Here is a 27,815-nt window from a genome sequence, read left to right on the forward strand (position 1 = left end):
TGCCACGTAGTTCAGTCAAGTTTACTGAATAAGTTCTGTCAGTCACAGTGCCACATAGTTCACTCACGTTTACTGAACAAGTTCTTTCAGTCAGTGCCACGTAGTTGTCACGTTTACTCAATAAGTTCTGTCAGTCACAGTGCCACGTAGTTCACTCATGTTTACTGAACAAGTTCTGTCATTCACAGTGCGACATAGTTTACTCATGTTTACTGAATAAGTTCTGTCAGTCACAGTGCCACATAGTTCAGTCACGTTTACTGAACAAGTTGTCAGTCAGTGCCACGTAGTTCAGTCACGTGTACTGAACAAGTTCTGTTTGTCACAGTGCCATGTAGTTCAGTCACGTTTACTGAACAAGTTCTGTCAGTCACAGTGCCACGTAGTTCAGTCACGTTTACTGGACAAGTTCTGTCGGTCACAGTGCCACATAGTTCACTCACGTTTACTGGACAAGTTCTGTCAGTCACAGTGTGATGTAGTTCAATCACTTTTACTGATCAAGTTCTGTTTGTCACAGTGCCACCTAGTTCAGTCACGTTTACTGAATAAGTTCTGTCAGTCACAGTGCCACGTAGTTCAGTCACATTTACTGGACAAGTTCTGTCGGTCACAGTGCCACATAGTTCACTCACGTTTACTGGACAAGTTCTGTCAGTCACAGTGCCACGTAGTTCAGTCACGTTTACTGGACAAGTTCTGTCGGTCACAGTGCCACATAGTTCACTCACGTTTACTGGACGAGTTCTGTCAGTCACAGTGTGATGTAGTTCAGTCACTTTTACTGATCAAGTTCTGTTTGTCACAGTGCCACCTAGTTCAGTCACGTTTACTGAATAAGTTCTGTCAGTCACAGTGCCACGTAGTTCAGTCACATTTACTGGACAAGTTCTGTCGGTCACAGTGCCACATAGTTCACTCACGTTTACTGGACAAGTTCTGTCAGTCACAGCGCCACGTAGTTCAGTCACGTTTACTGAACAAGTTCTGTCAGTCACAGTGTGATGTAGTTCAGTCACTTTTACTGATCAAGTTCTGTTTGTCACAGTGCCACATAGTTCAGTCACGTTCACTGAACACGTTCTGTCAGTCACAGTGCGACATAGTTCACTCACATTTACTGAACACGTTCAGTCAGTCACAGTGCCACGTACAGTGCCTACAAGTAGTATTCAACCCCCTGCAGATTTAGCAGGTTTAATAAGATGCAAATAAGTTAGAGCCTTCAAACTTCAATCAAGAGCAGGATTTATTAACAGATGCATAAATCTTACAAACCAAAAAGTTTTGTTGCTCAGTTAAATTTTTTATAAATTTTAAACATAAAAGTGTGGGTCAATTATTATTCAACCCCTAGGTTTAATATTTTGTGGAATAACCTTTGTTTGCAATTACAGCTAATAATCGTCTTTTATAAGACCTGATCAGGCCGGCACAGGTCTCTGGAGTTATCTTGGCCCACTCCTCCATGCAGATCTTCTCCAAGTTATCTAGGTTCTTTGGGTGTCTCATGTGGACTTTAATCTTGAGCTCCTTCCACAAGTTTTCAATTGGGTTAAGGTCAGGAGACTGACTAAGCCACTGCAACACCTTGATTTTTTGCCTCTTGAACCAGGCCTTGGTTTTCTTGGCTGTGTGCTTTGGGTCGTTGTCTTGTTGGAAGATGAAATGACGACCTATCTTAAGATCCTTGATGGAGGAGCGGAGGTTCTTGGCCAAAATCTCCAGGTAGGCCGTGCTATCCATCTTCCCATGGATGCGGACCAGATGGCCAGGCCCCTTGGCTGAGAAACAGCCCCACAGCATGATGCTGCCACCACCATGCTTGACTGTAGGGATGGTATTCTTGGGGTCGTATGCAGTGCCATCCAGTCTCCAAACGTCACGTGTGTGGTTGGCACCAAAGATCTCGATCTTGGTCTCATCAGACCAGAGAACCTTGAACCAGTCAGTCTCAGAGTCCTCCAAGTGATCATGAGCAAACTGTAGACGAGCCTTGACATGACGCTTTGAAAGTAAAGGTACCTTACGGGCTCGTCTGGAACGGAGACCATTGCGGTGGAGTACGTTACTTATGGTATTGACTGAAACCAATGTCCCCACTGCCATGAGATCTTCCCGGAGCTCCTTCCTTGTTGCCCTTGGGTTAGCCTTGACTCTTCGGACAAGCCTGGCCTCGGCACGGGAGGAAACTTTCAAAGGCTGTCCAGGCCGTGGAAGGCTAACAGTAGTTCCATAAGCCTTCCACTTCCGGATGATGCTCCCAACAGTGGAGACAGGTAGGCCCAACTCCTTGGAAAGGGTTTTGTACACCTTGCCAGCCTTGTGACCCTCCACGATCTTGTCTCTGATGGCCTTGGAATGCTCCTTTGTCTTTCCCATGTTGACCATGTATGAGTGCTGTTCACAAGTTTGGGGAGGGTCTTAAATAGTCAGAAAAGGCTGGAAAAAGAGATAATTAATCCAAACATGTGAAGCTCATTGTTCTTTGTGCCTGAACTACTTCTTAATACTTGAGGGGAACCAAACAGAATTCTGGTGGGTTGAGGGGTTGAATAATAAATGACCCTCTGAAAAGACTTTTCACAATTTAAAAAAAAAAATAAACAAAGAAATAACATTCTTTTTTGCTGCAGTGCATTTCACACTTCCAGGCTGATCTACAGTCCAAATGTCACAATGCCAAGTTAATTCCAAATGTGTAAACCTGCTAAATCTGCAGGGGGTTGAATACTACTTGTAGGCACTGTCGTTCACTCACGTTAACTGAACATGTTCAGTCAGTCACAGTGCCACGTAGTTCAGGCACGTTCACTGAACACGTTCTGTCAGTCACAGCGCGCTGAACAGATACTACTTTACTTACGCTATCACGATTTACGCTTCCTGTCTTCCAATGGGTCGTAAGCGAAAATACGCCAATGAGGATGACAGAAAAGCAGCAGCAGCAAGGCAACGACAACGTCGAGAGCAAGAGACACTTCAACAAACTGCCGCCAGACAAGCCCAGGATGCGGAATCTCACAGACAACGTCGCCAACATGAGACAGCACAACAAACTGCCACACAACAGGTACAAGTAGCTGATTCACAGAGACAACGTCGGGAACAGCAGACACCACAACACACTGCCGCTAGGCAGGAACATGATGCGGAATCCCACAGACCACTTCAGGTGAATGAATCTCCACAATCCAGGGCAAACGGACTACAAATTCATAAAAAACGAATACTCTACCAACTAAGGCAAGCCCAGCAAAATCTTCAACAACTTTTACGTTACGTAACAGACAACGAAACTACAATTATTGAACACTACTGTCAGAATATGAATGCAGTTTTCTCTAAATGCGACTCTGAATTTCATTGATGAAAAACCATCTGACAATCAGTTTACTCAGTGCTGCCAAAAAGGAAAAGTTATGCTACCAAGACCTCACTACTCAGATCTGTTTGAGCAGTTGATAAAAGGAAAGCATCAACACAGTAGAAATTTTATGGAAAATATCAGAAGAATCAACAGTTCTCATGCGTTTGCTTCATTTGGTGCCAACATTGCACCGCCCCCTGGATTCGGACCGTATTGTTTAAAATTCACGGCCAGATCTACCACCGAACTGGAACACTTCACCCAGAAATAGGACAACCATCAAAATTTGCACAATTATCCATCCTTGATACAAATGAGGCTACAGAACAAAGGATGAACCTGAAAGAAAACGAAAAGTGTGATGCTGAACTGATGAACCAAATTGCCGTACATTTACAAAAAATCAGCCCATTTGCTGCCGCATATGGCATGCTAAAAGACGTCAAAGCTGAGGAGGAACAGAGAGCTATACAAAATGGGACTGAATGCCTTCTATTGTCTTGGCCATTAAACAAGAACATAAACAGGATCCCCGTCTTTACAACAAACCACGTGTAAGTGAGGTCGCAGTTATTTTTAAAAACGATGACGGAGAGCCTCCTTTTCAAAGGGATATATTAGTCCATCTTAAGCCAGAGCAAAACAACCCTTTGGTTCCTAAGACTCAACGAATTAGCATTTTTCACAGCAACCTTGATGCTCTTCTGTATCCGCTATTTTTTCCAAGAGGTGATCAAGGGTGGCATGAAAACCTACACCAGCAAGGAACTTCAAGAAGAATTACACAACTGCAGTACTACAGTTTTCTTCTGTTTGTCCTAAATTACTTAAATCCGATTTTAAACGATGGGAAACTGACACAACAATACTTTGTCGATGCATACGTTAAAATTGAAGCTAATCGTCTAAATTTCATACGAATGAACCAAAAACAACTTAAAGTTGAAGACTACTGCTTTCTGCAAGAACATTTGCAAAAACAATTCAAAAGGGAATTCCAATTGGAAAAACAGTAATTCTCCCTTCGTCGTTTGAAGGTAGCTCCCGCAACATGCAACAGCGTTATCAAGATGCAATGGTAACAAAGTATGGAAGACCTGACATTTTTGTTGCCCCATTATGAGAATGCCGTGACGTGGCGGGGTAGCTCAAAGAATTGATCAATTGTTTGCTAAATGTCTCATTTTGAAAATACAGTTAGAAATCAATATGTGCATTTGCACTTTATGTATTGCGTTTTAACCATAGGCAGCGCTGGCTTCTCCCCTCTTTTGCTTTCATTTTTTTTAGTGACCACATCACATTTGAAGTCACTTTGAGGGGCTTATATGATTTAAAATACCCAAAAGTGACACCATTCTAAAAACTACACCCCTCGAGGTACTCAAAACCACAGAGCCCCTGATGTGTCTCAACAATGGAAATCTCCCACAAGTGACCCCATTTTGGAAACTACACCCCTGAAGGAATTTATCTAGAGGCATAGTTTTACAGTATTGATTAATTCTTTTGGTTTTACTGGTGTATGAATTTATAATGTGGCGGTATGTGTAAGATGTGCGGGGTACATCAGATAATAAAAGTGTGTTGTGTCAACAGGGTATAAACTAATTTTATTAATTTGTGGACGTGTGGTATCCTTTGAAGCAATCCTTAATGCAAAGGCCAGGTTTCTTAGGGCAAGTTTCACAATGGTAAATTGTGTCCTTTTGGATTCCCCTCTTGGAACATACTCTGCACCGTTTTTGTGATCGTCCTGTCCTCGATGTTTGGGGAACCTGTCCTGGGAAATGTTGACCTGGGACAATCCGGCACTATCAGATTCAGAAGTACAGGGGCCCTCACCTCCCTGAGTGCCAAACATTAGGGCCTTGATGACTACCTCCTGAAACTGAAGGAAGGTCCCCTCCCTGTAGATCGGAACAGCACAAAAGCATTGTACAGTACCATCTGTACAATGTGCATGGACAATTTTTTGTACCATACGTAAGCTTTTCACATGGCACTGTATGGTTGGAGGACCTGATCTGAGAGATCCACACCCCCCATGTACCGATTGTAATCCAGGATACAATCTGGCTTTGGGACTTCTGTGGTGCTCCCACGAACAGTGACAAGGGTGTTGTTGTCACGGTGTATGGTGGTCAGGATAAGGACATCCCTTTCTTTATCGCCTCTCATTGGGGGACACAGGAACCATGGGTGTATGCTGCTGCCACTAGGAGGCTGACACTTTACAAATAAAAAAGTTAGCTCCTCCTCTGCAGTGTTCACCCCACCGACTGGCATTAAACTCTTCAGTTTAGCTTAGTGTCAGTAGGAGGTGGACACGGGTCTTTCATTAGACCCTTATCTACCTCAATGTGCGTCGTTTCTTTTCAGGTTTTTTCCAGAGGGATACAGGGTGAGCAGTCACACCTGTATTCCCACAATGCGGACTATGAGTACGGCGTGTACTGCCACCCCGTATCCTCATAGATCCCTCACCAGGACCAAGATCCTAGCACAGAAGCGTGCTCAGAAGTCCGGTCCTGGCTCCGTCCCCCACCCACTCGCCTACCAGAGCCTGTCGGTTGGAGGAGACGAGGACGTCCATCACAGCTCCGTGGACGTCTTAATCCCCTCAGGTTAGTAACGGCGTGGGATGTTTAGGTGAGTATTTCCCCTCCATTCCCCCGGGATCTTTTCTCCAGATGTCCCCAGGTCCTCCCTCATGGCGTGTATTTTAGAGGGATCCCAGGGACAGCCACAAGGGCAGTAACTCATTTTCCTCCTAAGCTCTCCTTCATTGGCGGCCGCAGTTCTCTCCCTGCAGCCGCACAGCCACTATGTCTCCCTTGCAAAGTCACAGCCTAGCAGGCTGCCGCGCCGCTTCCCCCTGCGGTCTCACTGCTCGGCGGCCACAATGCGTCCTGTGTCTGCACGGTGTCCTTGGCAGGATGCCGTGCCACTTACTTTCTGCGGCGCTCCGGCGCCGCAATTCTCCGGCGGCGCCGGCCTCTAATTTAGGTCCCGGCTTCTGCCGGGGCCTACTTCTGGCGCCGCGACCCCGCCACTTCCGCTTTCCCGGGCAGCCTTGGCAGGCTGCCGCTCTACTCAGTCCCTGCGGCGCACTGCTCCGGCGCCGCGGTTCCCTTCTCCGGCGGCGCCGGCCTCTAATTTAGGTTCCGGCTTAGGCCGGGGCCTACTTCCAGTTTCTCGGCTCCTCGCTTCCGGTTCTGCGGGCGGGCTTTTTGCCGCCCGACTTACTGTGCCCTGCCTACCGGCGCCCCTGCGTCTGGCTCCGCCCCCTTCCTCCTGGGACACTCGTCTGGTGTGAGCACCCCTTTGTACCAGCAGCAGCACCAGCTCTCGCAAGCGCACCCGCACTTCGCACGCATCTTCTGTGGGCACAGCTCTATCTGCGCTGAATACAGCTCCTCAGGGCACTCCATCGACAAGTGGGACATCTTCCAGGACCGGGTCCGTGAGTAGCTGCACTGCAGACTGACACCCCCCTCTGCCCACTGTCCCCTAACCCACTGGCATCTTCAGGGTCCCTCAAAATGTCTACCTCTAAAGGGGGCCGCTCTCGTCCCCCTACCTCTTCATCTTCTGCCTTAGTCACGTACTTTGCATGTTCGTCCTGTAACAGCAAACTTCCCTCAGGTCAGTCCTCCCCGCTGTGTCAGTCCTGCAGCAACCCGATTGTTCCCACCGCCCAGGATCCCCCGGCTGTTCCGCCCGAGAGTGATCCCCCCATCCCAGGCTGGGCCGCCTCTCTGTCACAATCGGTGGCCGATTTAACACGGGTATCTCAAACCCTAGTGTCCGCGCTGGATCGGTGACCCCTGCAGTGGCCAGCGGGTCGCAGGAACCGCCGCCTGAGCCCTCCTTGATAAGCCACAAAAGGTCCAGACAGGAACGTCAGTCTGAGTCCTCTTCGCGCTCCATCTCGCCGCTCGGCCCTCCCCCGCGGCTGGTGTCCCACCGATCCTCCTCCCCTGAGTCAGGCGAGGCATTATCTGATGCGCCCTCGGAGGATATTTCGGAGCTGGATCCTAACCAAATCGCCACCATGAGTGAGATAGTCCAGAACGTCATTGGGGCAATAAACCAAACCTGTGGCATCAAGGATCCCTCTACGGAACCCGCAGATCAGGCGGTTTCGTTTAGACGGGCCAAACCACCTTCTAAATTTTTCGCTCCTCATCCTGAATTCGAGGAAATCTTGTCCAGAGAGAGAGAGAACCCCACTAGGCGTTTTCAGAGGGGAAAACGCCTGGGTGTGCTATATCCTTTTTCTCCAGAACTTACCGCCAATTGGACGGGCTCTCCCTCGGTGGATCCACCTGTGTCCAGGCTGTCCACCAACACGGTGCTTCCTCTGTCCGGCGGAGCATCTCTGAAGGATTCTAACGATAGAGTTATAGAATCCTTCGCGAAATCTGCTTTTGAAGCAGCTTCAGCGGCTCTATGTCCAGCTTTTGCGTCCACTTGGGCTTCAAAATCCATCTCAAAATGGGCCAAGGATCTTCGGCGAGGTATCCTGGACGGGGCGCCTCCCGCGCAATTAGCGGAACTTGCCAACCAGATTTCCCACGCTGGTGAATACCTGGTTTCCGCCTCCCTGGATGTCGCGTCTTGTGCGGCTCAAACTTCCAGCAATGCCGTTGCCATCCGCCGGACCGTTTGGCTCAAGGCCTGGCAGGCGGACTTGTCCTCCAAAAAGTCCCTCACTAGTCTGCCCTTTCAGGGCTCTCGTCTCTTTGGTTCCCAGCTGGACCAAATAATTAAGGACGCCACCTGGGGTACAAGTTCTCTTCTCCCCCAGGCTAAGCCTCGTCGCCCTCCTCCTAGACGACAGTTTCGTTCTTTTCGGCCTTTTCGTCGCTTTGCTGCGTCAAACTCCTTTTCCCAGCAGCAACAGAGGCCACAGGCACGTCAAGAGAAGAAGGCGGTGTCCTTTAGGCCCATTCCGTCCTGGCGTCCTCGCTTCTCCCAGGGTAGATCCTCCAGGCCCAGGACTGGAAGATCCACCTCGGCATGACTCTCGGCAAGACTCCAGCCCAACTCCCAGATTGGGCGGCCATCTTCTCCTTTTCAGGGACGTCTGGATTTCCGCAGTAGAGGATGCATGGGTCAGGGAAGTTGTATCCTCGGGATACAAAATAGAGTTCGCTTCCCGACCTCGGGATCGTTTCTTCCAATCCCGTCCTCCAAGAGATCCCGCTCTAGTTCCGGGCTTCTTCTCAGCCATCGCTTCTCTGCTCAAATCCGGGGTAATCGTTCCCGTCCCAGAAAAAGAACGCTTCACAGGTTTCTACTCGAATCTTTTTGTGGTACCGAAAAAAGACGGCAAGGTTCGCCCCATTCTGGACCTCAAATTGCTGAACAGGAGAGTTCGCCTGAGACACTTCAGAATGGAATCCCTTCGTTCAGTAATTGCTTCCATGGAGGCTCAGGAGTTTCTATGCTCAATAGATATCCAGGACGCCTACCTCCATGTCCCGATATTTCCCGGACATCACCGTTTCCTGCGCTTCGCAGTGCAACGAGATCATTTTCAGTTCGTCGCCCTGCCGTTCGGTCTCGCAACCGCGCCAAGGGTGTTCACGAAGATCATGGCGGCGCTGATGGCCATCTTGAGAGTCAGAGGCTTGGTCCTATTTCCATATCTCGACGACATCCTCATCAAGGCTCCATCCTTTGCTCAGGCCCACGAAAGCCTGTCCATTGTTCTCGACACCTTAGCCCGTTTCGGGTGGCTGGTCAACCGGAAGAAGTCCTGCCTTATTCCTTCTCAGCGCATCATCTTTCTGGGCATGCTTTTCGACACTCGTCAGAGCAGAGTCTTCCTTCCCAAAGACAAGAGATTCACTCTTTGTCGGGACATACGCTTGCTCCAGGGTCCTCGGCCTCCCTCCCTCCGTTCGGCCATGAAGGTTCTGGGGAGGATGGTAGCTACATTGGAAGCGATTCCCTTCGCCCAATTCCATTCGCGACCCCTTCAGCAAGCCATTCTGTCTCAGTGGGACAGGTCGGTCTTCTCCCTGGATCGGCCGATCAGACTCTCCTTTCGGGTCAAGCGGTCTCTCAACTGGTGGCTGATGTCACCTTTCATCTCCCAGGGCAGGTCCTTCCTTCCGGTTCACTGGCAAGTGGTGACAACGGACGCCAGCCTGATCGGCTGGGGTGCGGTTTTTCGCCACCTGACGGTTCAGGGCCGTTGGTCGCCGCAGGAGTCATCTCTGCCAATCAACGTCCTCGAAATTCGGGCCATCTTTCTGTCCCTCCGCCACTGGGAAAGGATCCTCAGGGGCCTTCCAGTCCGGATCCAGACGGACAACGCCACGGCTGTGGCATATGTCAACCATCAGGGGGGGACTCTGAGCTCCTTGGCCCTTGCCGAGGTATCCAAAATCCTCCTTTGGGCAGAGGCAATGGTTCCGGTGATATCCGCGGTGCATATCCCCGCCGTGGAAAACTGGGCCGCCGACTTCCTCAGCCGCGAGGGCCTCGCGGCAGGGGAATGGTCCTTGCATCCGGAGGTCTTCCATCAGATTTGTCTTCGATGGGGAACTCCGGATGTGGATCTCACGGCGACTCAAATCAACAGGAAGGTTCCGCAGTTCGTCTCCAGGTCCCGCGATCCTCTCGCAGTGGGCGTCGATGCTCTGGCCATTCCTTGGTCACAGTTCGAGCTGCCCTACCTGTTCCCACCCCTTCCATTACTTCCCAAACTATTGAAGAAGATCAAAGCGGAAGGGGTGCCGGTCATCCTGATCGCCCCGGATTGGCCCAGGAGAGCTTGGTTCGCGGAGCTCGTCAACCTTCTCGCGGACGCTCCCTGGCGCCTTCCAGACAGGCCCGATCTGCTGTCCCAGGGTCCGATCTGCCACCCGAATTCTCGGTCGCTCAGTTTAACGGCATGGCTGTTGAGACCGCGGTTCTAAGAGCGTCCGGCCTTTCGGACCGGGTGATTCACACCATGATTCAGGCTCGGAAGCCTTCGTCTTCCAGGATCTACTACCGCACCTGGAAGGCCTACTTCCGTTGGTGCGAGTCCAACCGCGTTCCGCCTATGGTTTTTTCCCTGCCTTCTCTTTTGGCCTTCCTTCAGGCAGGACTGGATTCGGGCCTGGCTCTTAGTTCCCTGAAGGGTCAGGTCTCTGCGCTTTCCATCCTTTTTCAGAAGACCTTGGCCTCTCGGCCACAGGTTAAGACCTTCTTTCAGGGGGTAGCCCACGCCGTCCCGCCGTACAGGGCCCCTGTGGAGGCATGGGACTTAAACCTGGTACTGGACGTTCTGAAGGTTTCTCCCTTTGAACCTCTTAGGGAGATTCCGCTATCAGTTTTATCGTGGAATGTGGCCTTTCTTGTGGCCATCACGTCCATTCGCCGCGTTTCCGAGCTGGCGGCCCTGTCATGCCGTCCTCCGTTTTTGGTCATTCACCAGGACAAGGTGGTCTTCCGGCCCCCACCTTCTTTTCTTCCTAAGGTGGTTTCCACCTTCCACCTCAACGAGGACATCGTTCTACCTTCCTTTTGTCCAGCTCCGACTCATCCTCTGGAGCGATCGTTGAACAAGTTGGACCTTGTCAGGGCAGTGAGGATCTATCTGGACAGAACGTCCACTTTCCGGAAGACGGATTCCTTTTTCGTCATTCCTGATGGCACGCGCAGAGGCCAACCGGCTTCTAAAGCGACTATTGCTCGCTGGATCAGAATGGCAATTTTGGAGGCTTACCGGGTCAAGAACAGAGTGCCCCCTCCTGGGATTAAGGCTCACTCTACCCGGGCAGTCGGCGCCTCCTGGGCGGTGCACCACAGGGCTTCCGCCCTACAGCTTTGCAAAGCGGCAACTTGGTCTTCCATCCACACGTTCGCCAAATTCTACAAGGTCCATACCTACGCTTCGGCGGACGCCAGCCTAGGCAGAAGGATCTTGCAGGCGGCAGTGGTGAGTCCTCTGACCTGATGGAAGTCTGTTTTTCCCACCCGTGGGACTGCTTTGGGACGTCCCATGGTTCCTGTGTCCCCCAATGAGAGGCGATAAAGAAAACAGGATTTTTGGTTGCTTACCGTAAAATCTGTTTCTTGAAGCCTCCATTGGGGGACACAGCTCCCTCCCAATGTTTTTGTTATATGTTTTCTGACTGTTCTCACGTTTACAGTTCTCAAGTTTGTGGTTATGGTTTTTCAACCTTGTTCTTTCTCCTACTGCTTTCTCACTAACAGAAGAGTTTAATGCCAGTCAGTGGGGTGTATACTGCAGAGGAGGAGCTAACTTTTTTATTTGCATAGTGTCAGCCTCCTAGTGGCAGCAGCATACACGCATGGTTCCTGTGTCCCCCAATAGAGGCTTCAAGAAACAGATTTTACGGTAAGCAACCGAAAATCCTGTTTTTGTCCTTATACTTGATTTTTTCGCACGGTGCCACATGCAGCTGTACCTCTGGCAGTGAGGGCCTTGAAGAGTGGGATGCTGGTGTAAAAGTTGTCAATGTAGAGGTGATAACGCCTATCCAGCAGTGGGTGCAGCAATTCCCACACAATTTTCCCACTCACCCCCAGGATGGGGGGGTTATTCTGAGTGTCCTTCCCCTCGTAGACCCTAAATTTGTGGGTGTACCCTGAGGTACTCTCGTACAGTTTGTACAGCTTTATTCCGTACCTGGACCTCTTACTGGGCAGGTATTGTCGGAATTTTAGCCTCCCTTTGAAGTGAACAAGAGATTCATCAATAGCGATGTCCCTCTGGGGTGTGTACGCCTCAGCAAATTTTCTGCTGAAGTGTTCAACCACTGGCCGAATTTTATATAGACGATCAAAGTTTGAATCGTCTCGAGGAGGACACTGTGCATTATCACTAGAATGCAAAAATTTTTGGATCCCTTCAAATCGTGTCCTTTTCATGGCCATGCGGAATACCGGTGTACTGTAGAGAATATCAGTACTCCAGTATTGCCGAAGCTTTGGCTTTTTGATTATGCCCATATGCAGCACAATTCCCCAAAATGTCATCATCTATGCTGCATTTACAAGGGTCCATCTGGAGTGTGATGACGTGGGATTTTGGGTGAAAAATTGTTGGGCATACAGGTTCGTCTGGGCCACCACAAGATTTATTATTTCATCACTGAAAAAGAATTTGAAGAAGTCAATTTCAGTGAGGCCAGTCGTGTCAAACTGGATTCCTGAGCTGCTGCTGAAATCCGGAATGACGGGCTGAAAATTTTCAGGGGGTGCAATCCATACAGGATCGATTGCTGCAGGAGTTGCCTGGGTCCTACGGCGCCTTGTTGGGGGTCCTTCCTCACCAGATGAGGAGGAATAGAGGAATGTGGGATCTTCCTCACTGGCTGTATCCGTGTCGGACGCAAGGATGGCGTAAGCCTCCTTTGGTGAATAGCGCCTTGTTGACGAATGGGCCATTTTTTTCCCCCCAAACCCTGGGGATGTGTGTGTAAGTGGTGCTTTTACACGTGTAATGTGTGGGGCTTGTGTATAGGGTACTCTTTATTATAAGCAATCAGAGAGAAAAAACAAGTAGTGAGAAATAATGTAGAAGAAACAAGAAAAAAAGATGAAAAGAAAAATCAGATGTAAAAAAATAAGTTTGTATAAAAAAAAGTATAAATTTACCCTACGCAACTAAATCTTTTTTTGGAAAAGAAAAAACGAACGCCACTAACAGTGTGATGTACGCTCCCCTAATGTACTCGCTAAAAATTAGACTACGCAACTAATTATTCTTTGTACAAAAGAAAAAACGAACGCCATTAACAGTGTGACGTACGCTCCCCTAATGTACTCGCTAAAAATTAGACTACGCAACTAATTATTCTTTCTACAAAAGAAAAAACGAACGCCATTAACAGTGTGACGTACGCTCCCCTAATGCACTCGCTAAAAATTAGGCAACTCAACTAATTATTCTTTTTACGAAAGAAAAGCGAACGCCACTAACAGTGTGACGTACGCTCCCCTAATGCACTAGAGATTATCCGGCGATAGCAGATTTTTTTTATGCAAAAAAGACGCTACCTCCCTACCTATAAAACTACTCTGTACAATTTTTTTTTTCTAAAAGATGATTGGTCGTCACTAACGCTGTGACGCCGGCTACACTAACACGCTACCACTAAACTACTCTGTACAATTTTTTTTTTCTCTAAAAAAAAAAACAAAAAAAAAAAACGGTCATCACTAACGCTGTGACACCAGCTAATCTATGTCTAAAACTACACTGCACTAACAACTATTATTATTTTTTTGTAAAAAAAAAAACGGACGTCGCTTAGACTGCGAAGTCCGCTACACTAGCTAAAAAAAAGAAAAAGTCCTGTGGCGCAGTCTCTGATCAGCAGCGATACAGATCAGAGCACTGCGGACACAGGAAGAGCACAAATGCTCTGCACGGGACGCCGCGCACAGGAAAAAACGCAAAAAAGTGCGCAAAAATTTCAATTGGAGGGGGAGGGAGGGGGTACTGGAACAGGGATGGGGGGATGGGAAAGGGGTGGGGGAGGTGCTGCTGCTGTGATCACAGGCCTCACACAGCAGGCAGATGGCAGCAGAGAGCACGGAGCTGGAGATCAGCACAGCACAGGAAGACAGGAGATCGCCGGGTTGTTCACACTGGCCACCAATGGATTCCTTCACTCAGGTCAAACAGAGGGGCTTGGACAACTGCTCTGCACGCCAAATCTGAGAGAAAGATGGCGTGCAGGGTGGTGATCGGTATTTTAAATTAACCCCTTTGGCGCTGATTGGCTAGAAGCTATTGTTCAGCCAATCAGCGCCATAGGCGTTAATCAGGTGAGGCGACATGGCGATCACCCCACCTATTGTGACAACTGTGATTGGTGCGACGTCACACAGCACCAACCACAGCCTGTCACATGCTTTTTTTTTTGTTTGTTTTTTTAAACTTTATTGTCATGTAGCTGTGATTTGCTGGTCAGAATTGACCAGCCAATCACAGCGATCGCCGATGCTGGGGGGGGCGGTGCAGCCCCCTGGGGCTACGTGCAGAGATAGTCTGCTGTCAGGGACAACAGCCATCGGAACCCGATCACCGCGCGATGCCACACGGTGACCGGAAAATGGCGGCGCTGTACTAGTACTGCGGCTGTCACAAATACTAGTACGGCGCATGGCACGAAGGGGTTAATGGAATGGATTTTGCTGAACCAACGTCAAGAAAACGCAAGGCAGTATTTGTATCGAGAGATTCCAGAGCATTACGTTTGGAATAAAACTTGGAATCCAAGACAACGAGCACTTAGAAGAATAATTGGACGCATGTAAACTGTTAGGGTATGTGCACACGTATTCTGGAGCACTGCGGATTTTTCCGCAGCGGATTTGGAAAAACTGCTGCGGTTTTTCCTGCGGATTTATTGCGGTTTCTACTGCGGATTCCGCTGCGGCTTTACATTTGCAGTTTTCTATTGGAGCAGGTGTAAAACCACAGCGGAATCCGAATTGACATGCTGCGGAATGTAAACCGCTGCGTTTGCGCGCGTTGTTTTCCGCAGCATGTGCACTGCGGATTTCGTTTCCCATAGGTTAACATGGTACTGTAAACTCATGGGAAACCACTGTGGATCCGCAGCTGCGAAAACGCTGCGGATGCGCAGCAATATCCGCAGCGTGTGCACATACTCTTATTAGTGTCAAGGATCAAGAAAGATATTGCCTTCGGCTGTTACTACTGCATGTCAAAGGAGCTACAAGTTATGACGATTTGAAAACAGTTAACGGAGGATTGCATGATACATTTAAAGCTGCAGCTTTGGCTTTAGGACTTCTATTGGATGATACTGTGTGGAGACTTACTTTAGAAGACGCAGTTACCCTACATATACCTAAGCAACTTCGTGAATTGTTTGCCTACATCTGCGTATTTGGACCGCCTACAAATCCGACTCAACTTTGGGCAAATTTTAAAGAAGATCTAATCGAGGATTACTGCTTACATTTTCACAACAGAACTGGAAATTGTCAAAATTACAAATCTTATGCCATGCAAGATGTCCCAAATGTCTTACTACTGCATGGAAAAACGTTTTCAGACTTTAATTTGCCACAGCCTTCAATTCAAGTTCAACAAGTTCCAGAGTATGACGAAGCTTACAAATTATTGTTGGCAACAGAGAAGAGAAACTCCTTAAATGAACAAAAACGAATTGCATATCACACTATTGTGAGCGCTATAGAAAACCAAGCAGATGCAAGGCCAAAATGTTTCTTTATTGATGGTCCAGGAGGGAGCGGTAAAACATACCTTTATGAAGTTTTAATGCATCACGTTTAGAGGGTTGGGAAAAGTCGTATTGCCATCGGCTACAACAGGCATTGCAGCAAACCTTTTACGAGGAGGTTGCACTATCCATTCACTCTTTGGGATACCAGTGCCAGTCAACGAAATCTCCATTTCCAGGATAAAACAAGACACATTTGCAGGAAGACAGTTAAACAACGCAAATCTTTTGATACTTGACGAGTGCACCATGGCACCCAAATGCGCTTTGAGCTTAATTGACAGACTTCTGTGTGAAGTAATGAATACAAATGTTGCTGAAAAAAATGAAATTCTGTTTGGAGGTAAAGTTTTGTCATTGGAGATTTTAGGCAATGCCTTCCAGTCATACCAAATGGAACAAGAACAGATGTTATCGAGTCCAGCTTAAAAATGGCTGACATTTGGAAACCGTTTAATAAACTCCAACTAATTAACAACATGTGATCTTCTGACCCAGAGTACAGCAACTGACTTCCTAAACTTGGTAACTGTGAACTTGGCAACGAATAGCACCTTGGAGAAGACATTATTGAAATACCAGAAGACATGTTGCACACTGACTGCATAGTAAGTGATGTTTTTGCACAATGCGTTGAAATTGATGTGAACGACCAAACCAGTGTTGAGAGGGCCTCTTCCCATGCAATTCTCTGTCCCAAGAACGATGACGTGGCTCTGCTAAATTCCCGTGTAATGGATAGAATGCCTGGAGAGTATAAGTTGTACAAGAGTGATGATTCAGTGGATGTAGATAATGAAGATGAACGAGAGCATTATTCAGTTTAATTTTTAAATAGTCTTACGCCATTAGGAATGTCATCCCACAGACTACAACTCAAAGTTGGAACAATCGTAATGTTGCTGCGGAATCTAAATACAAAAAATGGGCTATGTAATGGAACTCACCTTATTGTTGCTGGACTCCATTCCCACGTAATTCAAGCAAGAGTGATCACTGGATCAGCAAAAGGAGGCGAAGTGTTCATTCCACGCATCGATTTATGTCCTTTGGACACCGGTTTTCCATTTAGGCTTTGGCGTCGACAGTTTCCAGTAAAACCAGCTTTTGCCATGACAATACACAAGTCTCAAGGTCAAACTCTATACCGTGTTGGCATATATCTACCGGAGCCCGTTTTTGGTCATGGACAACTCTATGTTGCATTTTCAAGAGTTAAAATGAGATCCAACGTCAAGGTGCAAGTTCTTCATACCCCTTTACAAGGAAAGTTGCTTAAAGATAGTCAAAAGGTATTCACAAGAAATGTGGTGTGCAAAAATATTTTGGGTTGATATGGTTAACAAATATATTATAGTGTCGATGTACTTCTTTCGTCAGATGATTTATTTAAATACAGTTAGATATTCATGTAATGGTTTATATATTTTGATGATCTGTTTAATAATTATCGTTCAGTTGTATTAAGTTCTATGAGCAACAAAATTTAATGATAATGTATATATTTTACCTGGAAAATCCTGTGTATTCATTGCATTATTCTTATATCTTCATAAATAAACTACATACATATTCTAGAATACCCGATGCGTTAGAATCGGGCCACCATCTAGTATTTTATATACAGTTATTAGAAGGCACCTGCAGTGTGCTCCGACTTTCTCATTTCTACACACTTGTGTGACCCGCACCATAGTATAGGCAAGTAATTATTCTTTACAATTGTTATAAATCCATAGGTTGTCATTTATTAAAAATTATTCCTGGTAAACACTTTAATATGTTATGTCCACCCACTTGAACTTCTTGAAAATATTGCATTATTCATCTTCCTCTGCTCCAGCAGTTCAGGCTGCAGAGATGAAGTTACAACTATAGTCCGCGAGTGCTGCTGCCAATCAGTGAGCTCAGCGGTGACGATGATGTAGGCCGCTGAGCCCAGCAAAGGAAGAAGGTGAATGATGCGGAGTTTTACTTATGCTAGGTGAAAGTATCATTGTGCATAAAAAAAAAAAATAAGAGTAGGAAGCATTCTAAAATAAATGACTTGCCTCTTGAAGCGTCCACTTCAGTGGTCGCCTCCATCACTGAAAATGACAACATTGTAAATGGCAGCAGTTTCCACTTTTTAGTAAATACAATGGTATGGTAACACAAATGACAGCCCAGTGTGCGATATATAAGGTGCATGGTCTCCTGAAGTTATTCAATGTATATGTTTAGGGAGTGGTGTTTCTTGTAGTTAGACTCTGTTCCTCAGTTCATTATTTGCATTTTTTTTTTAAGTTGCACATGATGGTCCTTAATTTCTGGTAAATTCAGGGCAAATTCAAAATGTTTTTATATATAGAGAGAGAGATATATATATAATTTCCCCCTGTTTAGTGTAAAACATTGCACAGCCGTTTGAGTAAGCTTATGAGTGTTGCACATAATAAAATAAATTAGGGCTCATTTAGATGTCAATCAACAGTGTCATCCGAGTTTGGTCAGTGTACCAGGTTTTACCAGTATTTCTCCAGTTAAGGTACCTTCACACATAACGATATCGTTAACGATATCGTTGCTTTTGGTGACGTAGCAACGATATCGTTAAGGAAATCGTTGTGTGACAGCGACCAACGATCAGGCCCCTGCTGGGAGATTGTTGGTCGCTGAGGAAAGTCCAGAACTTTATTTTGTCGCTGGATCTCCCGCTGACATCGCTGGATCGGCAGGGCCGCACTTAGTAACCCGATGTTTACCCTGGCTACCAGCGTAAACGTTAAAACAATAAACACTACATACTTACCTTCAGCTGTCTGTCACCGGCGCTGTGCTTCTCTGCACTCCTCCTGCATCCTGTGTCTGCGCTGGCCAGCCGGAAAGCACAGCGGTGATGTCACCGCTCTGCTTTCCGGCTGACCGGCGCTGACAGTGCAGAGGAAAGCAGAGCGCCGGAGGACAGACAGCTGAAGGTAAGTATGTAGTGTTTGTTTTTTTAACGTTTACGCTGGTAACCATGGTAAACATCGGGTTACTAAGCGCGGCCCTGCGCTTAGTAACCCGATGTTTACCCTGGTTACTGGGGACCTCGGGATCGTTGGTCGCTGGAGAGCTGTCTGTGTGACAGCTCTCCAGCAACCAAACAGCGACGCTGCAGCGATCGACATCGTTGTCTAGATCGCTGCAGCGTCGCTTAGTGTGAAGGTACCTTTAAGAAAAAAAAACCTGCAGGTTTCTCCAGCTTCTTGTATCAAACAGTGAAAATCGGACAATACACATCCAAGCGCTGTCCGATTTATTTATTTATTTTTCCCACTGACCCTTTGATTGAAACGGGAAAGTTCGATCTGACCCTCTGCTTGATATTAGACATCTCTCACTGCTTTCTGCGAATCACTCAGTCCAAGGGAAAAAAAAGTCAGACATATAAAATAACTCGCTGTCATAGGTGCGAGTGCTGTCCATGAAAACCATGAATAAAACTCGTACGAGAAAAACGGAAGTCTAAGTGAATCTTTAGGTAGATTTTTGTAAAGTACTAGGATATTGGGAAGTACAGTAGTGCTTAAATGTTTGCCTCAATGAATTAGGCTAAACATCTGAAGAAAACCACACACACACAATGTAGAAAAAACAGACAAAACCTGGTAAAAAAGGTGCAAATTAAATCACAATTTTTACTCTAGAAAATAAGCACAAAGGTAATGCTGAATAAGCTCCCTAGTTGTTTTTTACGCTCTTTAAAAAATTTCTTTCTTCCTTTTTAAGCTGAACACGTGCAATAGCAGCTCTGGAAACTCTGTATGGGGCAACTTGAACAACAATCTGAGCCCTCAGTGGTCATCGGACTCTGTAAGTAGCATCTGGAGTAACCCAGAAAGCAAGACATGTAGTGGATTCTGGGACGATGCTGTCAAAGTAGTTGCACCCCGAAATGCTGCCAATAAGAACAAGAGCAATGCTAGGTAAATATTTTACCATCTCTACTAATCTTCAGCTTTTCAGATTGAGTGCTATTTATTGAGAGCACCCACCCCCTTGTGCAAGTGATAGTACTGCTCTCTCCTTTTCTTCAGCGTAAGTCTATGTTTTCACGTTGCACTTACACTGCGTTTTTTTGCTGTGGTTTTATACAATTTTAAGCTGCGTTTTACAGTACTGGCAAAAGCTATAAGATTTCAGAAATCTCATGCACACACTTTTTTTTCTCTCCCTGACTGAATTGGAAAACTGCTCCGTCTTTGAAAACTGCAGCATGTCACTTTTTTCAGCATTTTTGCTGCTTTTTTAGTAGGTTTTTTTTTTTAAACAAGTACAGCAGTATTTGAAAGTGAAATGCATTTATTTTTGTGTTTTTTACCAAATTTAAACCATAATGTCTTGGTTTCCTCACCTGAGAATCACAGTTAAGACCCCGTCACACTTAGCGACGCTAAAGCGATCCCGACAACGATAGGACCTGTCAGGGATCGTTGCTGCGTCGCTATGTGGTCGCTGGTGAGATGTCAAACTGTGAGATCTCCCCAACGACGCAGCAGCGATGCGGCGACCTGTAGCAACCTGTACAACGATGTCACATGGCAGCTATTTCATGACGATTAACAGACCTCAATGAGGGACGTCCTGTCATGAGGTCGTTGGTAAGGTGTCAAACGCAGCGATGTGTGCTACCCAGCGGGACCTCAACGATCAAAAAAAGGTCCAGGCCATTCCGACACGACCAGCGATCTCACAGCAGGGGCCTGATCGCTGCTACGTGTCACACATAGCGAGATCGCTACTGAGGTCGCTGTTGCGTCACAAAACTTGTGACTCAGCAGCGATCTCGCTAGCGATCTCGCTTTGTGTGACGGGGCTTTAGGATTAGTACAGTTTAGTTAAATCAGTGATATGTGTAAAGTAAAGATTGGCCGACCAAGGTGTGAAATTGAGCAATACCTGATCAGCTCAAAGGACAACCAATATAGGTAAACAGCGTCATACAAGCTCAATGTTCCGCCAATGTTAAGTAAACTGTTCCTGACCAGTTCACCTCCCCCCACTGTTGCATTTGTAATTGTGAATTTTTTTCATGAACTCGTGAACTTTTTTGTTCAGAATAGTCACTATCTTTTCAGACTTCAAAAATCTTTTTCCACTAAATAATTTTGACAAATGGCCCTTTTTTTTCAAAATGGTTTTATGGTTTCACATATGTATTGCAATGGTGACCTAACACCTCGCATTGTTCATGCTTCTGTGGTGGAGGCAAAGCTGAACTTTGGGATCCTGAAAAACGCAGCAAAAACCTGTTTTTTGTAAGCCGCTTCTTTACTGCCAAGAGAGCAGGATTTCTAATCCATGTTAGATTGTATAGCTGACTTTTTTATTATTTGTAAATCCAGGTAATCAAACACAAGCAAATGTATACTGTAGTTATTGTAGAAATTACACAACTATTGCTCTTTTTTTCCCCAGCAAATCATCAGGGTTGAATAGCCGACAGAGTAAGAAAGTTGAGCAAGAAGAGAAGCTCGTTAGACTTTTTCAAGGAGCAACGAAGTGTCCCGACAGCTTCACCCAGTGGTGTGAGCAGACGCTGCATGCCCTCAACACCGCCCATAGCCTGGATGGTAAGGAAAGGTGGCTTCGAAAATGAAGTCACGTACCGTTGGAACCACATGTGCATTTTTACGTAGAGATGTTTAGAACTTTTTTGAGCCAAAGCAAAAGTGGATTAAATAAGAATAGGAAATATTATGAAAGAATTTGTACTTTTCTTCCCAAAAAATGCACATCAGACTAACTTACATGTATGTTTGCAGCTTTTTTTTTTGCATTTCATGTAAACCCTTAATGTATAGAAATAGTAAAGTTATATATAGTGTTTGGTTCTGTTCAGACATTTCTTTTGTTCCATTTTGGAAATGGATAAATGGGAAAAGAGACTAGCTGCATTAGTTATGCTAACGAAAGCAGTGGGGTCCCGTTGCTTATTACGGGGTCCTTTTTCGTTTTTTTTTTATGGTGGACAGTCCAGCGTGCAAAACAATTTCTTCCATTCAAAAAAAAAAAAAAAAAGGCCACTAAACCAACCCCATAATAATGAGATTCATCTTCTTTTTGCCTAAGTTGATGCAACAGATCACTTATTTAAGATGTCCCTAAAACGGACCAACAAACAATGTCAGAACGGATGTGTGAACAGAAGAGAACTGTTCTTCTCACTCAAATAAAAACCTGGAACAAATAGCAACTTGTCTATTTTACCCAAGCTTGAAATTGCTGACTGTAACTCCATGTTACTTTTTTTCCTCTTCGTTTGGACTCCAGTTAAAGGGGTTGTCCACTATGTTTATATTGATAACCTATCCCTCAGGATAGGTCATGAATATAAAACTATATTCACACATGCGTTTTTCTCATCTTGCTATTTGCTTTTAAGACAACCAGCACACGTGACCCATAGTTTAATGCAGCCATATACACATTCTTTTAACACATTCTTATGACTTGTCCACTAAACAGTACATGTCCTATTTTGATCTGTGTTTTGTTTGTTTTTTTGCATCGGTTTCTGCCATTTAAGTCTAAGTGGATTTGTAAGAAAAATGGAAGAAATTCATTTTACATAAGCTCCCCATGTGTTTTGCTTCCGTTTTTTTTAAGCTTTACCAGACAAGGCGATTTTTCAGTTTTTTGTGTTTTCGTTTTTCCTCCCCTTCTTTCAAGAGCCATAACTTTTTTTTTTTTTTTTTCCGTTGACCTAGCCGTATGAGAGCTTGTTTTTTTTGCTGGACAAGCTGCAGTTTTAAATGACACCATTCATTGCCATTCAACATACTTTTAAACATGGGGGGAAAAATTACGAATTCTGTCAACTTGTGCAAAAAAAAAAAAATTATTTTTTTTTTAACTTTTTACTGCTTTCATTATATGGTTAAATCACTTGGTAATAGGATTCTCCAGGCCAGTACAATTACAATAGTGACTTAATTAAAAAAAAAAAAAAATGTAAAAACATTTTTTACGTTTTAGTTAGTCTGCTGAGGGGACCTGAACCTGCAATCATTTTATCTCTATTAAATATTGCAAAGCCACAGTACATAGTAAAAGTCTTAGTATTCCTAGGCTGGGCTACATAGGAGACTGTCATGACAGGCACCATGGTCTTCAGCAACCCATCAGCATCGCACGATCACGTTGTGGGATGTTGGACAATGGACATGTGGAACAACACACCCACAGACCATGGGCTGTAAATTCCACTGTTAGATTGTAACTTAACCCGCTGCTAATAGAGCCATATGATGGCTGGATAACACCACCATCATCTGTTGGAAATGGGGCAGGATCAGCCTCTGAGCCTGCTTGAAAGACCGGGTCCCAGCATATGAAGTACCAATATGTTGGCAAGGTGTTATTGATCCATTGCAGAGAAAAGTTCAGAAATCCTTCATTATAAAAAAAATAAGGAAAGAGGATGTTAAAGGTATGACACATGGGAGAAAACATTCAGTTTTTAATTGATATAAAGGTGGAAATTTAGGTGTGAATGCATTAGATTGCTCAGAGGTTCAACATATTACAACCCCACTGATCAGCTGTCATCACCTCTGGTGGTAGCCAGATGTACATGACTCAGTGCGGAATAACACCGCTCTATCACCCTGCTTCATGGGCGCTGCACTCGGCAGCTGCCACTAAGCATTGAATGAAGCTGTGCTGCTCTTGTCTGTGCAATGTGTACACCTGGCCATTATTAGCGGTCATAGCAGCTGATCGTGGGGGTGTCAGTTGTCAGACCCCCCACTAATCTTACACTGATGACTGATGCTGTTGATAGGGCATCAATATAAATAGTAGTGCACAACCCCTCTAACACCGTGGCAGTCAAACCTGTTAAAAATGAGAAAACTGATGTTTGAGGTTACAAGTCTACTTATCCAGGTTGATGCTTATATGCAGAAAACCTACAATGAATATTCACCTCTCTCCACTCCCATGGGCATGGAGAGAGGTGAATATTTCTCCTTCGCCTCATTGAGGGACACAGGACCATGGGTGTTATGCTGCTGCCAGTAGGAGGACGCTAAGTAAACATAGAAAAGAATAACTCCTTCTCTGCAGTATACACCCTCTGCTGGCTCTAACCTGAACCAGTTCTTGCTTAGTGTCTGTAGGAGGCACTTGGGTCTGCTTTCAGACCCCAACTTTCTAATTTTACATTTTTATTTTATTTTTAATTTTTTCCTATGGATGAAGGGGCGATGGGTCCTTTCAAGGCCCCAATCTCCCTAAATCGTCAAGAAGCGGGAACGCGGAGTGTTGCCTCCCCGTACCCCCTCCTGCATCGCTCTTATGTCTGCAGGGGCAACGTGTCTCCAGGACTCGGTTCTCCCCACATCACCAAGAGACGGAAACGCAGGGTGTCGCTCCCACATACCCCCTTCTGGAGCTAAGCCCACAGCCGGACGTGACCCCCACGCACATCCCAAGGGACTGGACCCACAGGATATGCATAAAGCCCCAGCACCGTCCGTGTTTGGGGCTATGGTTAGGGGTGTGTTGGTTAGGGTTATGGTTTGGATTAGGGTTAGGGTTGTGACTAGGATTATGGTTGGGATTAGGGTTAGGGGTGTGTTGGAGTTAGAATTGAGGGGTTTCCACTGTTTAGGCACATCAGGGGGTCTCCAAACGCGACATTGCTCCACCATTGATTCCATCCAATCTTGTGTCAAAAAGTCAAATGGTGCTCCCTCCCTTCCGAGCCCCGACGTGCGCCCAAACAGTGGTTTACCCAAACATATGTGGTATAAGCGTACTATAAGCACTTAGGGGTCTAAAGTGCTCACCACACATCTACAGGTCCTTCTCAAAAAATTAGCATATAGTGTTAAATTTCATTATTTACCATAATGTAATGATTACAATTAAACTTTCATATATTATAGATTCATTATCCACCAACTGAAATTTGTCAGGTCTTTTATTGTTTTAATACTGATGATTTTGGCATACAACTCCTGATAACCCAAAAAACCTGTCTCAATAAATTAGCATATCAAGAAAAGGTTCTCTAAACGACCTATTACCCTAATCTTCTGAATCAACTAATTAACTCTAAACACATGCAAAAGATACCTGAGGCTTTTATAAACTCCCTACCTGGTTCATTACTCAAAACCCCCATCATGGGTAAGACTAGCGACCTGACAGATGTCAAGAAGGCCATCATTGACACCCTCAAGCAAGAGGGTAAGACCCAGAAAGAAATTTCTCAACAAATAGGCTGTTCCCAGAGTGCTGTATCAAGGCACCTCAATGGTAAGTCTGTTGGAAGGAAACAATGTGGCAGAAAACGCTGTACAACGAGAAGAGGAGACCGGACCCTGAGGAAGATTGTGGAGAAGGACCGATTCCAGACCTTGGGGAACCTGAGGAAGCAGTGGACTGAGTCTGGTGTGGAAACATCCAGAGCCACCGTGCACAGGCGTGTGCAGGAAATGGGCTACAGGTGCCGCATTCCCCAGGTAAAGCCACTTTTGAAGAGGCGCCTGACCTGGGCTACAGAGAAGCAGCACTGGACTGTTGCTAAGTGGTCCCAAGTACTTTTTTCTGATGAAAGCAAATTTTGCATGTCATTCGGAAATCAAGGTGCTAAAGTCTGGAGGAAGACTGGGGAGAAGGAAATGCCAAAATGCCTGAAGTCCAGTGTCAAGTACCCACAGTCAGTGATGGTGTGGGGTGCCATGTCAGCTGCTGGTGTTGGTCCACTGTGTTTCATCAAGGGCAGGGTCAATGCAGCTAGCTATCAGGAGATTTTGGAGCACTTCATGCTTCCATCGGCTGAAATGCTTTATGGAGATGAAGATTTCATTTTTCAGCACGACCTGGCACCTGCTCACAGTGCCAAAACCACTGGTAAATGGTTTACTGACCATGGTATTACTGTGCTCAATTGGCCTGCCAACTCTCCTGACCTGAACCCCATAGAGAATCTGTGGGATATTGTGAAGAGAAAGTTGAGAGACGCAAGACCCAACACTCTGGATGAGCTTAAGGCCGCTATTGAAGCATCCTGGGCCTCCATAACATCTCAGCAGTGTCACAGGCTGATTGCCTCCATGCCACGCCGCATTGAAGCAGTCATTTCTGCCAAAGGATTCCCGACCAAGTATTGAGTGCATAACTGAACATTATTATTTGTTGGTTTTTTTGTTTGTTATTAAAAAACACTTTTATTTGATTGGATGGGTGAAATATGCTAATTTATTGAGACAGGTTTTTTGGGTTATCAGGAGTTGTATGCCAAAATCAACAGTATTAAAACAATAAAAGACCTGACAAATTTCAGTTGGTGGATAATGAATCTATAATATATGAAAGTTTAATTGTAATCATTACATTATGGTAAATAATGAAATTTAACACTATATGCTAATTTTTTGAGAAGGACCTGTAGATAAGTTCAATGGGAGGTCTAGTTTCCAAAATGGGGTCACTTGTGGGGGAGCTCTAATGTTTAGACACACAGGGGCTCTCCGAACGCAACATGGTGTTTTCTAACGATTGGAGCTAATTTTCCATTCAAAAGTCAAATGGCGCTCCTTCCCTTCCGAGCCTTGTCGTGTGCCCAAACAGTGGTTTACCCCCACATATGAGGTATCGGTGAACTCAGGAGAAACTGCCCAACAAATTTTAGGATCCATTTTATCCTGTTGCCCATGTGAAAATGAAAAAATTGAGGCTACAAGAAATTTTTTGTGAAAAAAAAAGTACTTTTTCATTTTTACGGATCAATTTGTGAAGCACCTGGGGGTTCAAAGTGCTCTCTATGCATCTAGACGAATTCCTTGGGGGGGGTCTAGTTTCCAAAATGGGGTCACTTGTGGGGGAGCTCCAATCTTTAGGCACACGGGGGCTCTCCAAACGCGACATGGTGTCCACTAAAGATTGGAGCCAATTTTTCATTCAAAAAGTCAAATGGCGCTCCTTCCCTTCTGTGCCCTGCTGTGCGCCCAAACAGTGGTTTCCAATCCCTCCCCCCCCCCCCCCCTCCCCACATATGGGGTTTCAGCGTACTCGGGACAAATTGGACAACAACTTTCGGGGTCCAGTTTCTCCTTTTACCCTTGGGAAAATAAAAAAAAAATTGTTGCTAAAAGATCATTTTTGTGACTAAAAAGTGAAATGTTCATTTTTTCCTTCCATGTTGCTTCTACTGCTGTGAAGCACCTGAAGGGTTAATAAACTTGAATGTGGTTTTGAGCACCTTGAGGGGTGTAATTTTTAGAATGGTGTCACTTTTGGGTATTTTCAGCCATATAGACTCCTCAAACTGACTTCAAACGTGAGGTGATACCTAAAAAAAAAATGGTTTTGTATATTTTGTTGTAAAAATGAGAAATCGCTGGTCAAATTTTAACCTTTACAACTTCCTAGAAAAAAAAAATTTGCTTCCAAAATTGTGCTGATGTAAAGTATACATGTGGGAAATGTTATTTATTAACTATTTTGTGTCACATGACTCTGATTTAACAGAATAAAAATTCAAAATTTGAAAATTGTGAATTTTTCTAAATTTTCACCAAATTTCTGATTTTTTTTTCACAAGTAAACGCAAAAAGTATCGACCTAAATTTACCACTAACATGACGCCCAATATGTCATGAAAAAACACGCTCAGAATCGATAGGATCTGTTGAAGCGTTCTTGACTTATTACCTCATAAAGGGACACTGGTCAGAATTGCAAAAAATGGCCAAGTCATTAAGGTCAAAATAGGCTGGGGTCATGAAGGGGTTAAAGACTCAAATGTGATCCCATGCTGTAATGTCTGTATCCTCTCTTTTGCTTCCTCCCCTACCCAGGAGCTGTGTTATGATTAGACCATGTTTCTGCACGGTCAGACACAGACATTACACAGTACACAGCAGGGACACATTTATAAGATTATCTCCGCACAGGAACATTTTTTTAAACACATCCAATTGTAGAAATGATTATTATTCCAAGATCTATTGATTAAACTATAATGTGTTTGTGGGAAAACCCCTTAACAGGGATTTTCCAGACTCAAGACAAATTATATGTTGAGCGAAGCGGATAAGAATCTAATTGGCTAGTCTTCACATTGCATACCTTAAGTCACATTGGAAATAGAAAACTGAGTGTCTGATAAAACCCTGTACAGATGAGAAATCACACTAACAGATTACCCGGAGGGT

At 45.4% G+C, this 27,815-nt stretch overlaps 1 protein-coding gene across 5 annotated transcripts in view; it reads left to right on the forward strand.

The window, feature by feature from the left end:
- GIGYF2 (GRB10 interacting GYF protein 2) overlaps window positions 1-27,815 on the forward strand; it is a 257,367-nt gene that overhangs the window by 224,149 nt on the left and 5,403 nt on the right. For all 5 annotated transcript variants that reach the window (XM_069727759.1, XM_069727760.1, XM_069727756.1 and 2 more), the window contains 2 exons: window positions 19,375-19,571; window positions 21,064-21,218. In XM_069727759.1, coding sequence (XP_069583860.1) covers window positions 19,375-19,571; window positions 21,064-21,218 — 352 coding nt within the window. The remainder of the gene's footprint in view (window positions 1-19,374; window positions 19,572-21,063; window positions 21,219-27,815) is intronic.

Source organism: Ranitomeya imitator, chromosome 5, assembly GCF_032444005.1.
Source record: "Ranitomeya imitator isolate aRanImi1 chromosome 5, aRanImi1.pri, whole genome shotgun sequence".
NCBI classification, from domain to species: Eukaryota; Metazoa; Chordata; class Amphibia; order Anura; family Dendrobatidae; genus Ranitomeya; species Ranitomeya imitator.